The sequence below is a fragment of the Glossina fuscipes genome, unplaced genomic scaffold (assembly GCF_014805625.2).
Source record: "Glossina fuscipes isolate IAEA_lab_2018 unplaced genomic scaffold, Yale_Gfus_2 1, whole genome shotgun sequence".
In the NCBI taxonomy this organism is placed as follows: domain Eukaryota; kingdom Metazoa; phylum Arthropoda; class Insecta; order Diptera; family Glossinidae; genus Glossina; species Glossina fuscipes.
Window position 1 is genome coordinate 21,769,251 of NW_023998415.1, and position 15,421 is coordinate 21,784,671.

General features: G+C 31.6%; 1 protein-coding gene across 7 annotated transcripts; it reads left to right on the forward strand.

The window, feature by feature from the left end:
* The first annotated feature begins 97 nt into the window (after positions 1–97).
* LOC119632348 (protein SCAI) lies at positions 98–11,056 on the forward strand. Of its 7 annotated transcripts, none has more exons than XM_038025201.1 (12): positions 98–196; positions 488–645; positions 4,894–4,987; positions 6,577–6,718; positions 6,791–6,973; positions 7,039–7,269; positions 7,500–7,622; positions 9,086–9,229; positions 9,298–9,611; positions 9,676–9,930; positions 10,253–10,450; positions 10,571–11,056. In XM_038025201.1, exons 4-12 carry the CDS (start codon positions 6,621–6,623, stop codon positions 10,813–10,815), a joined length of 1,791 nt encoding a protein of 596 aa, XP_037881129.1. In that variant the 5' UTR covers positions 98–196; positions 488–645; positions 4,894–4,987; positions 6,577–6,620; the 3' UTR covers positions 10,816–11,056. The 7 variants fall into 7 exon arrangements, with proteins under 7 accessions (XP_037881129.1, XP_037881136.1, XP_037881130.1 ...); XM_038025208.1 differs by having other exon boundaries at positions 9,101–9,229; XM_038025203.1 differs by lacking the exon at positions 98–196 and adding an exon at positions 227–249.
* The last annotated feature ends 4,365 nt before the right edge of the window (positions 11,057–15,421 follow it).

The following is a 15,421-nucleotide window of genomic DNA, read 5'->3' on the forward strand; positions in this document are numbered from 1 at the left end:
AACAACGAGTAACAAAAAGTGTAAGAGAAAGAAAAATTAAAAGAATAAAAAACCCATTGGTTTCGTTAAATAAGAAATTAAATATTTAATCAAAAAAAAAAAAATAAATAAATAAAAAATAAAAATTTATTAACTTATATTTAATATTTAGTAAACAATTTAGTGTTCAAACACAAAAACTCGGAACTTAGAAAAAGTAAGAGAGAAAGAGAAAAAAAAAAATTGATTTATGTGTACATAAACGGAATGGTATGTGAGCCAATTTACCGTAATACTGCCATTTATATCCACATAAATAAATACATATACACATCTGCTGAATATATATCTATATATATATATATACATATATACATATATTATTTGTGTTGGCGTGTGTGTGTGTGTGTGTATGATGTAGGTATATATACATATACATATATATATATATATATATATATATACGTGCATTTGTACATATATGTATTGACCTCAACATAAACTGCAGGAACCTACTATTAACCATCCAAGAAAGCGAAATAAAAAGGATTCTTAGCGAAAAAAAAAAATTTTTTTCACCTAACGGAATTACAACGTCATTGCATTTTACATTCTTTGTAAATGTAGTAACGTGGAATACATCATGAGCTACTGTGTCGCACAAAGGTACATAAAACCAAATAAAAGATATAAAAAATTCAATAAAATAATTCAAGTAGAAAAAAAAAAAAGGGAACGTGAAGATTTGGCATTTAGATCAAAAAGGAGGCTTATACACATCAAAAAGATATGAAGGAAATGCCTCATTATTTTAAATGCCAATTTTTACATTTCGAAATTAAAAAAGGAGAAAACCGAAAGAACCGCGTATGCCATTATTATTATGCATTTTAAATTGCTTTTTGAATAATTCTTTACATATAAGATTGCTTTAAAATGAAGTAGAAATTTCATTTAGTTAGAAATTGATTTTACAAAAAAAAAAAAAAAAAAGAAAGAGGCAAGAAAAGAAAAAAAAAAAAAGGACCTTATCAGTACATCTGATGCAGAGTTTCCGCTCTTATTACTTCGTATATAGTAACGTTGTATTGCAAATACATTCACATACATTCGAGTAGATCAACTTACGGAAAACATGAAAACTCTGCGGTATAATAATCAGAATAATATTTACAGTAGTATTTTGATTTTATGTCGTCTAATTGATGAGAATATAAAATGGGGCATAAAGAGCGGTAAGTGGATGTGAAGCTATTCTGAATATTATTATTATTATCTGGAGCAATTACATATTAAAAATAACTGAGGTCTACTCATGCATGACGACACTAAAATCCAATATAGGACACATACATTGAAGAGTGCATCCACTTTAGTTAAGCGAATATATGTCTCGGACTGATTGTGTGTTCAAGAGAGCGATAATTATTTTATTGCATTTATTTCTTTTATATAAATATGTTTGTTCGTCATGAACGAATTATTTTTTCCGAATATTAATATTCTTCTTCTTCTTCTTTTTTTTTTTTTTTTGATCCTTAAAGGGCAAGTTATCACGACGCTAGCTTTCTTTTTTTTCTATCAGCCAAGATCCAAGAAATAAAATGCATGGAAATATTCAGATCCGTATAAATACCCGAATTGGGCTGGAATTTTCACGTGCCGCACTAACTGTTGCTCGAATGACAAAAAAATTTGAGAATAACAAAAAAATTATTAACATTATGATGATTGTTATGATTTATGATATTTCAATTACTTAATTTCGAACTTAATTTTAGTATGTCAATAAGGAAAACTCAAACATACAATTTTGAAAGTACCAATCAAAGTTAAACTAAAATTATTGGTCTTCTTTGTCTTTTCCTTTTTTCCTCTTTCCTCTGATTGCAAACGCGTATCTAATCAATTTTTAGATTCTTATCTAATGTCAATGAATAAAATTTAATTAAGATCAAGTCTATTATTATTTTCCTTTTGAATAATATTTCTGCAGACAGATCAATAAATCGATTTCGTTATTTCCGCTGTTTACATTGATCGAAACATGTGAGCTTAATAGAGTCTTCGATGCGTTTTTCCAGGCATTAAAAGGGTTGACAAACCCGTTGTATCCAACGTACGTAATACGTAAAATGATGTTGTATTAACCTATCAACTAGCTAAGTAATTAAAAAGATTTCACGCTGCCCAAACTTAAAGAAAGTAACCGGCTACAAACACATGCGAAACACAGCTGAAATACGGATCTTATTACTGATAACATTTTGTTTTCGTTTTTGTTTTTATTCTGAAATTGATTCTCCTTTCATTCATGGCTTTTTTCCATGTTAAAGCATTTTAAAAGAATCAGCCTGAAGTTAGGCAAGGCTTTCAGTAAACTAAGCATATTCCATATAAAAGATATTTAGTAGATTTTAAGAAAGTAGACCATATGTGTTTGTTATTGCAAATTCTAATTTTGTTTATATATGCATTGTCGCGACTAACAAAAACAAAAAAAAAAACTTCCTTTATGATACATGACACATAGAAACGCGCATCGGAGTGCATATAGGTTTATACGTTTATACATATGGAAAATTCCGCCAATAAGCTCTTAGCTCATTGCCATTGATCAATTCTAAAAATTAATTGCAATTGCCCACAATAACGATTAACTAGAAAAAAAAATCGATAACCCGAAGACAACAATCTCTATCAATACTTCATACGGTATAGCAAACATCAGTATGAAACGGAACTTTTTCATATACTCTGACTTGTTTGAAATTAGCATAAAACTCGAAAATACAGCAGCGATAATGGCGAACGTTGCGCACAAACAGTGGAACAAATAGAAGAGGATGTGAATATTTAATTCGGAACTATTCAAAGACGCGCTCATTGTACGTTTATAATGACGCGTACATGCATACATCCGTTCAATTGTCGCTGTGTATGTATGTGTCTATTTCAACTTGCACACCATTGATCGAAAAAATCAAACAATCATACATACATATGTGTGTAAATATTTTACTTTTGTATATTATGTAGAATAATGCATAGGCATATGCATTATCTCCTCCTCATAAGATTGCTCCTCTTTGACTGCATAAATACATATGAAGAAAATTACGATTATTTGACTAACTGAAAGACTATCTATCATACAGTTTGCATATCTAGATGCCTATGCGCTTGCATTATGAGTACCTATGTTTATTAACAGTAGTCGCACACGGTAGACACACACTAATATAAATACAGTATGTTAAATGAAAACGGAAAAGTAATAGGTGTTGTGCTTGATACTCTTGTTGTTGTTGCTATTACTCTTACATATATAGATATGTGAATGAAATTCACACACATGCAACCATATCTATAAACGTATGTCTGCTACGTTTGCCTATCCTTCTGTTTACTTTATACATCTCTTTATAAATCTTTTTTTTTTTTTTTTTTCTTTCTTTTCCTGATGTTTGTTTAAATCACAAGAATTGTATGCCAGAAGACCTCTTCTCTCTCTCTCTCTCTCTCTATCTATCTATCTTTTCTGTTCCTTCTCTCGCCCACACTCCTATATTTGTATATTCGATACTTTAAGAGGATGAAAATACACAAGCTACTGGTCATGTAACGGATAGAAGACAAAATCGTCAGGAAACAAATTTGAAAACTTTTAAAAATGCATTGAAAGCCTTTTGTTCCTACTTACATATGTAGAGAATTTTAGTGAGAGAAGTGTGTTGCTAATAGTACTTTATATATATATATATATAAAGTGTATATATATATATATATACGTATGTGTGTGTGTGTGTGTGTGTGTGTGTGTATATATATATATATATATATATATATATATACACTCCAGTTATGAGATCATTTTCTGTTTGCGGATGCTGTGCTATTCGTTCGTTAGTTGATTAGGGGTTAAAATTCGACCTAGTTTTTCATCATTGTTTCTTCTATTTTTTACATGAAAATCAATGTGTCCATTACGGGCTTTTATCTGTACGCACGAGTTTATTTATTTTAGTTAAACGAGACTACACACATTAAATATGCATATACGTGTTACAATGTATGTAGTAAAAAACGTAAAATGTATTAAATAAGAATTTACGGCTCATCAATGTAGTTGTAAAATAGTTATTATTTTTGTTGTTTTTTTAAATATTATATATTATTGATAGCAATGTGAGATTTGTAATCCTATAGGCTGTATAGAGAACAAAAAAAAAAAAAAAAAAAAATTAAAAAAAAATAAAATCTCCGGGAGCATTAAAAAAAAAGAAAATTAACAGAGAATATTAAATACTTTTAAATATTCGCTCTAAATATTGTTTTTTGAAGATAGATCATTTAGCATTATATAATGCACCTTCACTTTCGGATTATGCTACATGTCTTGCACACTGAATTGACAACATCACGAATATCGTATGCTAATCGGAATGTGCGTCTATTTGCTGTTTGTTGCTTTACTATAACACAATAGTATGCACTTGAAAACTGACTCATCTAGCAATACGGCCAAAATGATATGCACAAACAAATGCTGTCTAAGTACCAACAAAGCAAGTCTTTAGTTCGTATTCGCTCTTTCTCGCTTTATAAGACACACGTACACACAGCATACGTATCATAGCTAAAGCGTAAATAGACAATAGATGAATATTTGCATTTGTCTATATGGAAATGGAATAGTTTATTTTTATTTGTGATGGAAAAAATGATGTAATTGTTTGCAGTGCTTTTGTTTAAGTGACTGAGTGTTGTCGAAAATATATTTAGCTCTTAAGAGAGTAAAGTTCATATCTCATCATTTCATCCATTAGTATACTAGACTGGCAATTGCGATCAACTACTGGCGCCTGTAATTATTAACTTTGATATTTTTTTTTTTTTTCTTTCTTATCTAAGACATGTTCAAGTTTCGCCTTGGTTGTGATGGCGCGCGTCTTAAATCCTGAATAGCGAGAAATTGAAAGTTTCATTGCATATTGATGCGATTGATGTAAGTCATTTTGAAGCTTTTTTTTTTCTATATTATTGAGAAGAGAATTTCTTAATTTAGTGAGAAGTTCGACGAATAAATTGCCCACATTTTCAAATTTCATTCTTCATCTATGTCTGCTGATCTGTTCATTTATCCGTAAAAGCTTTCATTTTGAATGAAAATTCGCGCAATAAATTAATTTGTTGTGAAAAAACCTACAAAGGCAAAGGAGTTTCATAGTGAAATTGCATAATAACTATCTGACGTACTCGTTCAAAAACGTAAACATAGGCAATAGGTTTGTAATAAGCACAGGCAGCTAGCTACTCACATGGGTTTAATAAAATATAACTATAAACGGGTGAAATTGGTAAAGCAAAGATTCGTGCAAGCGGCGCTTTCTTCCTGATTTGTGCATTATTCCGAATGAATAAACAGATTTTTACATCTATTTTCTTGTACGCAACTGCTTAGAGTGTTATCCGATCCTGATCTTCAATTCAGTTCAGTTCAGTTCACTAAGCGCGGAATGCACTCAAACTGATTATCCAAATTACCAAAGCAGCGAAAATGATTTTATTCAAAGATAATAACATGATAATAATTTTCTAAAAGCAATGTAATTGAAACACACATGTTCGTACACTTTATCGGTTTTTTTTTAAATCGCTCACTTCTCGTTCGTCGCGTGTGCTCATAAGAATAAGAGTAGGAACAAATAAAAATAAAGACAGATGGCAGAAATATGATGCGGGCCTAAGAGATAGGCATTGGTTCTTTGCCGCCCTAGATCCAGCAGCATGAAAAGAATTCTATAAACGGGTCCGATATCCATCCTATGTACAATATTTGATTTGATGTTTTCGAGCTTCGTATAGATATTTCATTAGGAAAAAATATACAAGTACACAAACAGGACGAGTCTACTGAGTGTCTTTAATAAATTTCGTGCTTAAGATGGCGAAGAGTGATAAAAAAGCAAAATATTAAAGAGTAAATTTTAAAGCGTCTATCGTTATTGGAAAGGCAGGATATAGACAAGGCGACATCTCAGAAATGAATGCCGCTAATCGCGCTAGTCAAGAATGTCTATCCTTTTTCGGGCCTTAAATGCAATGCAACTTTAACGGGTTACAGCGCATTTGGCCGGTCTTACATGCGTACATAACCTCATAGTAAGGAAATTTCCATTTCTAATCTTTTCATACCGAAGCTCGCTCAAACGTTTACTATCGACCAACTAAATGCAAATATTCATAAGGTACAGGCTGACTTAACGAAGAAGCAGAAAGAAATCATTCAGTCTATTCAAATAATAAGCCCGCTTGTCAGAGGCTGGTCTTGCAATAGGCCGGTTTAGAAATTTTTCACTCTAAGCGACTTGGAGCATTCACAGCGTCAGTCAGAGCAGCATTCCGAGCAATAAAATTTAAAATTTCGATATGGCTGAAATTAATGTGTTTACCTTGAATGAGAACAAATCCATTTATTGCAATTTATTTTATATTATTTCTGTTCTGCGGATTTTTGAATCGGACAAATCGGATCAAATTTCGATTTGATTATCTAAATAAGTTTGTTAGCGAGTTTGTTTTTGGCTTTTTCAGCTCCTCTATATTGGCATCATAACAATACTATACTGTAGAACGGTATGGTGAAAATGGAATCCACCGAAGAGCAGGATAGAAAATTGGTTTTGGAGTTTTGTCATTTACTCGAAAAATCGAAGCAGCTATTTAATGGCTTGAGGTAAATATAATCGTGTACATGCTTAAGTTATCATAAAAGTTGATATTCATTGTCTATGCACCTCATGTGCAGAGATTTGCCGCAATATGGTCATCGCCAGTGGCAGGCGTATTTCGGTCGCACGTTTGACGTATACACAAAACTGTGGAAGTTTCAGCAACAGCATCGTATGGTGTTAGATTCGAAATACGGTCTAAAGCGTTGGCAAATCGGCGAAATCGCGAGTAAAATTGGACAGCTTTATTATCATTATTAGTAAGTTTTTTGCTTTTTATGCGAAACGAAGTGTAACCAGTTACCAGTTACTCTCTTCTACCCAGTTTAAGAACCAGCGAAACGAATTACCTGAATGAGGCTTATCAATTTTATGCAGCAATTAGAGGTAGAGCCTATTATTCACGTGCTATTAAAGAGGATCGGCCCGATTTGATGGTGAAAAAGTTACGTTACTATGCTCGTTTTATTGTCGTGTGTTTATTGTTGAAGAAAATGAAATTGGTACGTGAACTGGTTACCGAATTAGAAAAGCAAATACAGGAATATACAACCACGTGAGTAAATTGTACACTAGAGATTCTCAGAGTTTATGACTTCACGATTAGCATCCTTCTCTCTTTTTCTTTTTTTCTTTACTCTCTTTCTATCTCTCTCTCTCTCTCTCTCTCTCTCTCTCTCTCTCTCTCTCTCTCTGTCTCTCTCTATCTTTATCTCTTTCTCTTTCCCTTTCCCTTTCTTTTTCTTTGTTTTCTTTCTTTTAATCATTTCTGTCGTTCTATTATAGTTATGAGCCTGAAGATCATTTAGAATGGTCTCTTGTGTTAGAGGAAATCAAAGGTTTTATAAAAGCGGAAGCTGCTGTAGCTGTTCTTCATGCGGACTCCAATCCCATCATTCTATCACACAGGTGAGCCAAGCTGCAACCGTCCAACAACGTTACGGTAATAGTTTGCCCGTGCTTTCTTTGGGAGGAAAATTGAGAATATTTCCGAATTTTTTTTATAATAATTCGAACTTTTTTTATATTACTATATATAATTAATTATTATTGTTGTTGTTATTTTAATTATTTCGTTCGTTATTGTTTTAGTTGTTTATGATTTCTTCCCTCCAAAAAACAAAACCAACAAAAATTAGTAAGCAAATAAGAAAATTAAAATTCGACTATGAGCGAATTTCCAATGCCCACCACCCAGGATAATGTGTAAGTTATATTGAGCAACGGTTGCGTTAGTCTTCTGCAAAAACCCGAAAACACAGACGCTACTCATTTATGTGCTAAAAGTTTAATGCTCTATCGGCGTTTGAAACACAGGGAGGGAAAGAGAGAGAGAACACATATCACATAGAAACAGATGTAAAATGATAGACGCCTGGGGAGAGAAATTATTCGCATACTCGAAACCGAATTCTACTCAAATATTCTCATATATATGGTCTGCGATAACTGTGAGCATTTTTTCACATATCGCGCTACTGATGGAAGATCACAATTGGCATTTTTCTCTCAATTTCAATTCGGTGGTGGTGGGCATAAAAATAAAAGTCTAATTTTATTATTTGCAGGTATACTGATTTTGCTTATGTTTAGTTTAGTAATAATAATAATAATAATAATAATAATAATAATAATAACAAAAAAAAAAAAAATAATAATAATAATAAATAAAAAAAAGGTGAAGATGAAGAAGATGTGCTTATCACAGAAGACTTGAAACAAAAACATCCACAAAGCAAACATTTTCAAATAAATCACATCTGATGCATACATACTTTTGATATGTAACCGGCTAAAAGTTGTGAGTGTGTGTATTTGTATATAAACGTTGCGTATGTATGTATGTATGTATGTATGTGTGTGTATTTGCGGGTGTATGGATGTATGCGGATGTATGGGTGTGTGCGTCTAGGTGTATAGATGTGTGCGTGTGTGTGTGTGTGTGTGTGCGTGTGTGGGTATATATGCATGTATTTATGCGACAAGCGACACACGCAACTTTCAGTCAAGAAGGCATTGTTTGTTCTTTATCTCTTTCGGTCTCTCTTTCTCTCTCGCCCTGTCATTATTTCCCAGACAAACACCAATGTACCCACCACTTCACTACCACTACCAATGCACGTTCGATATATATTTCATTTATGTTTTTTTTGGTGTTTATGTGCGATCATGCAACAATCTCTCTGTAAACAAGAAGAGAAGAAGAGATAGGCAAAATGTGATCTCATCTGAGCACTACATCAATCAATCAATGAATCAATCGATCACAATAAAATTTCATTTTGCATCACATTTAAATCAATTCTTCTGTGAAAGCACGGGCCTCTGCTAATGCTTTGCGGAATAGTTAAACTTCACGCATTGACAATTAGTGGTTCCGGTTCTAGGTTATCACCGCTGACGACGCCACCGTGCGAACGTTCACCTCATATGACTCTAAGCCTACAGGAGATACTCATTGTAGGCTCCGCTTGCGAACAGGCCAAATTTTCCGAGCTAACCATGGATATGTTTAGGTAAAAAGCGCAAAATATTATCATTCAAAGCCCTGACAGGGATTTTAGAAACTTTTTATTCCTTCCAGAATGTTACAAACTCTCGAACGAGAACCAACTGAATCTACGCATCCTATGAGTGTTTCGCACGGTATGCACGGACACGATGCTAGCCCTGCCGCCAGCCGCATACCGCCCTATGGTGTTCCCGGTTCTAAAGGTTACTTGGAAAATAACCGACATTATAGAGATAATCCCCACAAGTATTTACTGTATAAACCTTCGATAAGCCAACTACTAGTGTTCTTAGCTAGCGGTTTTAAAGAATTGCCTCCAGGAGGCGCTTTACTTTTATACATGTCAGCCGATGGTTGTTTTTCCACCACGAAACATCCAGAAGACTGTAAGTCAACTGCTTAGCAAGAAAAGTCGATTGAAAATTTTACTTTCTTCCCGTTTATATGCAGATGGCTATGAGCTAGGCGGTTTGGCTACGAGCGTTAAGCGAGACGGGGTCGATGGCGGCGGCTTAGCATGTCGAGGGAAATCTTACAAGGAGAATCATTGCTTGTATCCCGGCGATTTATACCCATTTACACGACGGCCTCTATTCATCATCATCGATTCGGATAATTCGTTTGTCTTTCAGCACATACCGCGTTATTTCGGTCAACCTTTGGTTATACTCATGTCACCACAGGATGTGCCACCAGCATTTCAAGGTAAGAAATAATACAAATCTGGATGCAGATCCCAGGGTAATAACCAAAATATTTCGAAACACGATAAAAAGGTTTCAAAATTTTGATTATTGACCGTATAATTATATTCCTGCGCCAACCTTTAAAGACTACATTAACAATTTTATAATAAGTGTTATAAAGTGTACTGATAATTAACATTAAAACTTCCATTTTGACCCCTCTCCCCTTCTCCTTTTCTCATATTTAATTTTTTAACTTACACTTCCGTCATCCGTTTAGAAATAGAATTGTTGTCTTGTCATACATACAAATACACATACATCTTTTGCTTCATTTAAAGCTGAAGTGCAACATCATGGTTCGTTATTTACTTTGTTCCTGCATTCCCCCTTGACGGCATTATGTTATATATGTAATGTTGGCGACGTACCCATACATCATTGGGAACGTTGTCAATCATATGTAGATCATTTCATAACTGAAGCTTCACGTCTGGTAACAAGATGCCGTATCGATGAAATCGAACAAGGATATATCGGTAAGTTTTTGATTTATCCCTTACTATTATTATTATTATTATTATTATTATTATTATTATTTTATATTTACACTCTCCTTATATGCACATATATCATATCACGTATATCATATCTTAAAGATTCATCGTATGTGCAATTTTTCGGCGATGATTTCTTGCGCACCTTAATATTACGGTTCGTATTCTGTGATGTTGTACTGAGACTGCATCGTGGTTTTCGCGGCCGACACATGAGACCGCGTTGTGAACCTCCATTGCCATCCAATGAGTTACTGGAACATCCGACATTGTCGCACATAATATTCCAGTTGGCGACAGCACTTGATGTACGGGGTCATTTTTCCGACGGCCCCGAATGCGACTGATGATTCGTGTATGGAATTATTATCATAATAGTTCAGCAATTTAACAATAGATTCAATTTATCCATGAAATGGTTAATAATAATCAATACGATAATGACGGCAAAAACAACAAAAAACGCAAACAAATTAAAAAATTATATATTATTTTGAATAACTCTCTCTTTTAATCTCTGCTGTAGTCAAAAACTAAAACAACCTACATCACAGCCTTTCGGATATATTTTATTAATTTATCAAAACAAAATTTTTCTTTTATTTTTAAAACATATGTTTATATGTATATGTATATATGTATGCACATATGTTTATATAGACATGTATAAATACATAGATACATTTATGTACATATATATATATATATATATATATATATATATATATATGCCCCTCAAGAACAATAACAACAATGTATAACTATAATATAATTACAATGTAATAATAGTATAATAATAATAATAAGCGAAAGATAAATTAATATAAATGCTGAGCTTCTAAGTTGATGCAAAAAATCAAGAAAACAAATGTATATATGTATATAAAAATTTAGATATATATATTTATATTTATATATATTTATATATATATATATATATATATATATATAAATATATATAAATATAATAAATATTAACCTAATTATGATATAACTGTACGTTCACTGTAATATTATGAATAATAACTAATAATAATAATAATACATGCATATACATATATCTGACAATTAAAATTAAGAAAACAAATACTCAACAATTCAACGCATACGGTTAGTGACATATGGATAACTCGCCGAAATGAAAGGTTGAAAAATTCATGCGATACTTAACGTGACGTTACGTAGTGCCAAGTTAAAGACTTTAACTTTTGTAATCATTCAATTCATGAGAAACACGTGCACCTTAACGTAAAGATAACGTATATAACATATATACATTTCTACCCCATAGACATATTTGCGCTAAGGTACGTCGGTCTTTCTAGCACGAGTATGCTTTCCGAATTTTCTATAATTCTTTTTTTTTTTTTTTTTTTTTTCTTTGAAATCCATTATCAATATTTGAAATAACGAGTTCTATTGCAAGGAAATTTGTCAAACTTAAACAAAATGAATGCAAGTTACATATATATATGTGCTCAGGATTGCAGGTGTGCATTTTCACTTATAGTCAATACCGTTAATAGAGAGGATTTTATTTTCTGTTTTTGAATTTTTGTTTTTCATTAAAACGAAGAATTCGAAGCTAGACTTGGCCTGCCATAAAACACGAAAACGCCCTTTTTAGTAAAAGTTGTAGGAATTATTTTATCGATTGGTAAGTTGTTAAGGGCGCAAGCACAATTTTGGCCAACGAAGAAATCCGATCTCGTTTATGGCCCCATTTTATATCATTTCTTTTCACTGTGATAATTCTCTAAGAAAACACTGTTCAGTCGTTTACACTAATCGCGAAAGTTAAAATGTACGTTAAAATGTGGTATATATGGAGACATGTACTAGAATGCATTTGGTCTATAAGGGCAGTTGACGTACTAGTTATTAGCTTAACAAGAGTTTCGAAACATTTCGTCCTAATAGCTGAGATGGGAGTACTTCGGGGAGTTTTATTTTGGTTGTGCTTTTCCCGAAAATCACGTGGGCAAGCTGCCCATGAGCTTGCTCTGGGACTGCAAGGACAGCAACAGCGGCGGTTGTCCTGCTCACTGGAGGGCAATTGTTTACGCTTCGTATTTAATCCTTGTATCGTGAAGTTATTGTTACGGTATATGTCTTCGGTGATGGACTTTGTCGTCATTTACGACTCGAACGCATAAATTAATTAATTAATGGAGGAAAAAGTCAATTTCTAATTTCAACCACTTAGGTTCGAATTATTTGAAATTTTCGTATATAAATCATGAAAACGAGTATTTTTTGATAAGCCTCGAAAGCACTCCGTCAAGAGAAGGAATTGGTTCAATTTCAGATTGTTTCGATGTAAAGCTTCTGATTTGTTTTATTTTAATATTTTTCGATTTCCGCTTAAAAGTATTACTAAAAATCATACCATTGCACTTATATGAAAACTACTACGGACTATTCATATTCATATGTCGCTCACTGCATATGTATATATATATAAAAGGGAAAGGAATGAAGGAAATAACTGAACCGCCATTTGAATGCAAAAAAACTTATAAAGCTAAAATTTATAAAAAAAATTTATAAATTTATAGCTCACATTTTCTACTTTAAATTAAAACAAACAAACACACACACACACACACACATCTATAAATTAATAATAAATATTAAAAAAAAAATAATAATAATACTACTATAAATAAATAATAAAAAAAAAAAAAAATGTATTTTATAGAAATCTCGGAAGTGACTGATTTTAGAGCGGTTACTGCTAATGTTCCGGGATATATTATAAAACATAGCCCCTAAATCCTCACCTATACAAAGAAAATAAGGAATGAAGAAAATGAATATACTCATTTTATAAATTATACACAATGCCACATATTCGTACATAATTATATATATATTTTTACCAGATACCAGATTAACTGACAGCAAAACAAAACAGCAAAAATGATATAAAAAAAAAAAAGAAAAAAAACAAAAAAAAAAATGAAATATATGAAAAAAGAAAAAAAAAAAAAAAAAAATTAACAAATTTTATATGATGCTGATCTAATGACGGCGTAGCATTATTATTACGACAACAATAACAGCAACTTGTATTCATATACATACGTATATCTTAATAAGTATGAAAATATTGATAAAATGTAAACTTTTTTAGCTATAAAATTAATATAATTATTATTATTACTATTTTTTTACATATATCTAATTATTTGTTTATTTACTCATTAAAGATTTCTTTTCTTAATGCGATATATGAAAAGTTCTTTTCGATCTTTTGTTGAGTTAAGAGTTGATGTTCGGGGACAAGGGCACACTGCCAATCAATGTGCAATAAAATTAATAACAAACAAAATATTAAAGATAAATATAAATCAATAAATAGTTGAATGCCATACTGCAATATTTAATTATACACAACAACAAAAACATGAAGAATTTTACATAACTAAAAAATTTAGCATTTGTATGAAAATTAAAATTTATTACATTTATAAAAAAAGAAGAAAAACTGAAAAAAAAATCATATAATAAAACCATTATGCTACATATATATATGTACATGTATATATATATATATACATGTATATATACATGTATATATATGCACTCTTATCAAGAAATATCAGGAACAAATTAATTAAATAGCCCATGTAACTCTCTCTCTCTCTCTCTCTCTCTCTCTCTCTCTCTCTCCATTCGTTTATCACATAAAATAATAAAAATTTGAAAAGTATCTTGTTAACTGTGAATCGCTAAACCCAGAATCCAACGCTAAACATGCAACAAGAACGTATATCACAAATTTTAATCTTCTATTTTAGCTAAACTGAGAGTTCAAACCATAGGCGTAGTGTGGGGAGAGACTGAAAGATAAATCTATATCATAAAAAATTTGTAGCCTTAGCTTTATCAAAACTTCTCAGGCGAACGTCTGATACTTTCTGCGTGTTACGCTTGTGATTACAAACCTTGCATATTCTCATCTTTTGGCTTTGGGTGGTTTCCATAACAACTTATTGGAATCAAATCAAATTTTCAGATTTTGCCGTTAAATTGCCGTTAAAAACCGATATGTTCTGCACACTCTTGAATACCGAATTCTGCCATTTATGATAATCAGATATGAAAAATTGTGTGTACCATTCGTCGTTTGAATTACGATCATATATTTAAATAGCAAAGAACACAATCCCAGGAGGAACGTAAGCAAGAAATGATTTTCAGTTCATGTAATGAATGACCTTAATGTAATCATAATTGTTGATAGGACGCGGTAATCTATTAAAGGGTGCACTAAATATAACGAAGCGATCGAAAACAATTGTAATCTCGTAAGAGACGTACAGCTGCTACAAATAAATTTTCTTCTTTTATAATGTTGATATAACTCAGACAGACATCAATAAGATGGGAAAAGCTTTCTATTAATCACTTACTCCCGTGGGATCTATAATTAATTAGTTCCTCGTATTTTTCGTTTCGAGTGTATAAAGAAGCTAAGAGAAATAGTGAAAATAATATGAAAAATATGAAAAATTGAAAAAAATTTAATATATTTAATGAAAAAGCTGCAAATTATACACATTAGTATTTATTTTAATATACATTATTATGTAAAACTCTATCATTGAAAAAAAAAAAGCAAAAATCCCGAGTTTCTAACCAATTCTGTTTGTTACTTACGATATTTTTCTTTACTACACTTTAAGCATTTGAAACTTTTTTCCTAAATTTTAAAAATAAATCTTAAAATCTCTTCAAAACAACAAAAAAAAAGAAAAATATATATATATACATATATATATATATATATATATAAATAAAAAAAACTTAAGCTTATTTTGAAGTAAAGTGAAATGCTTACGGAAAGGCTTACAAAAATTCATGTACATACATAAATACACTTACGTACAAATGCACCGAAAATTCTTAGGCATTCGCGTTCAGAAATTAAAAATTTTTTATTTATCG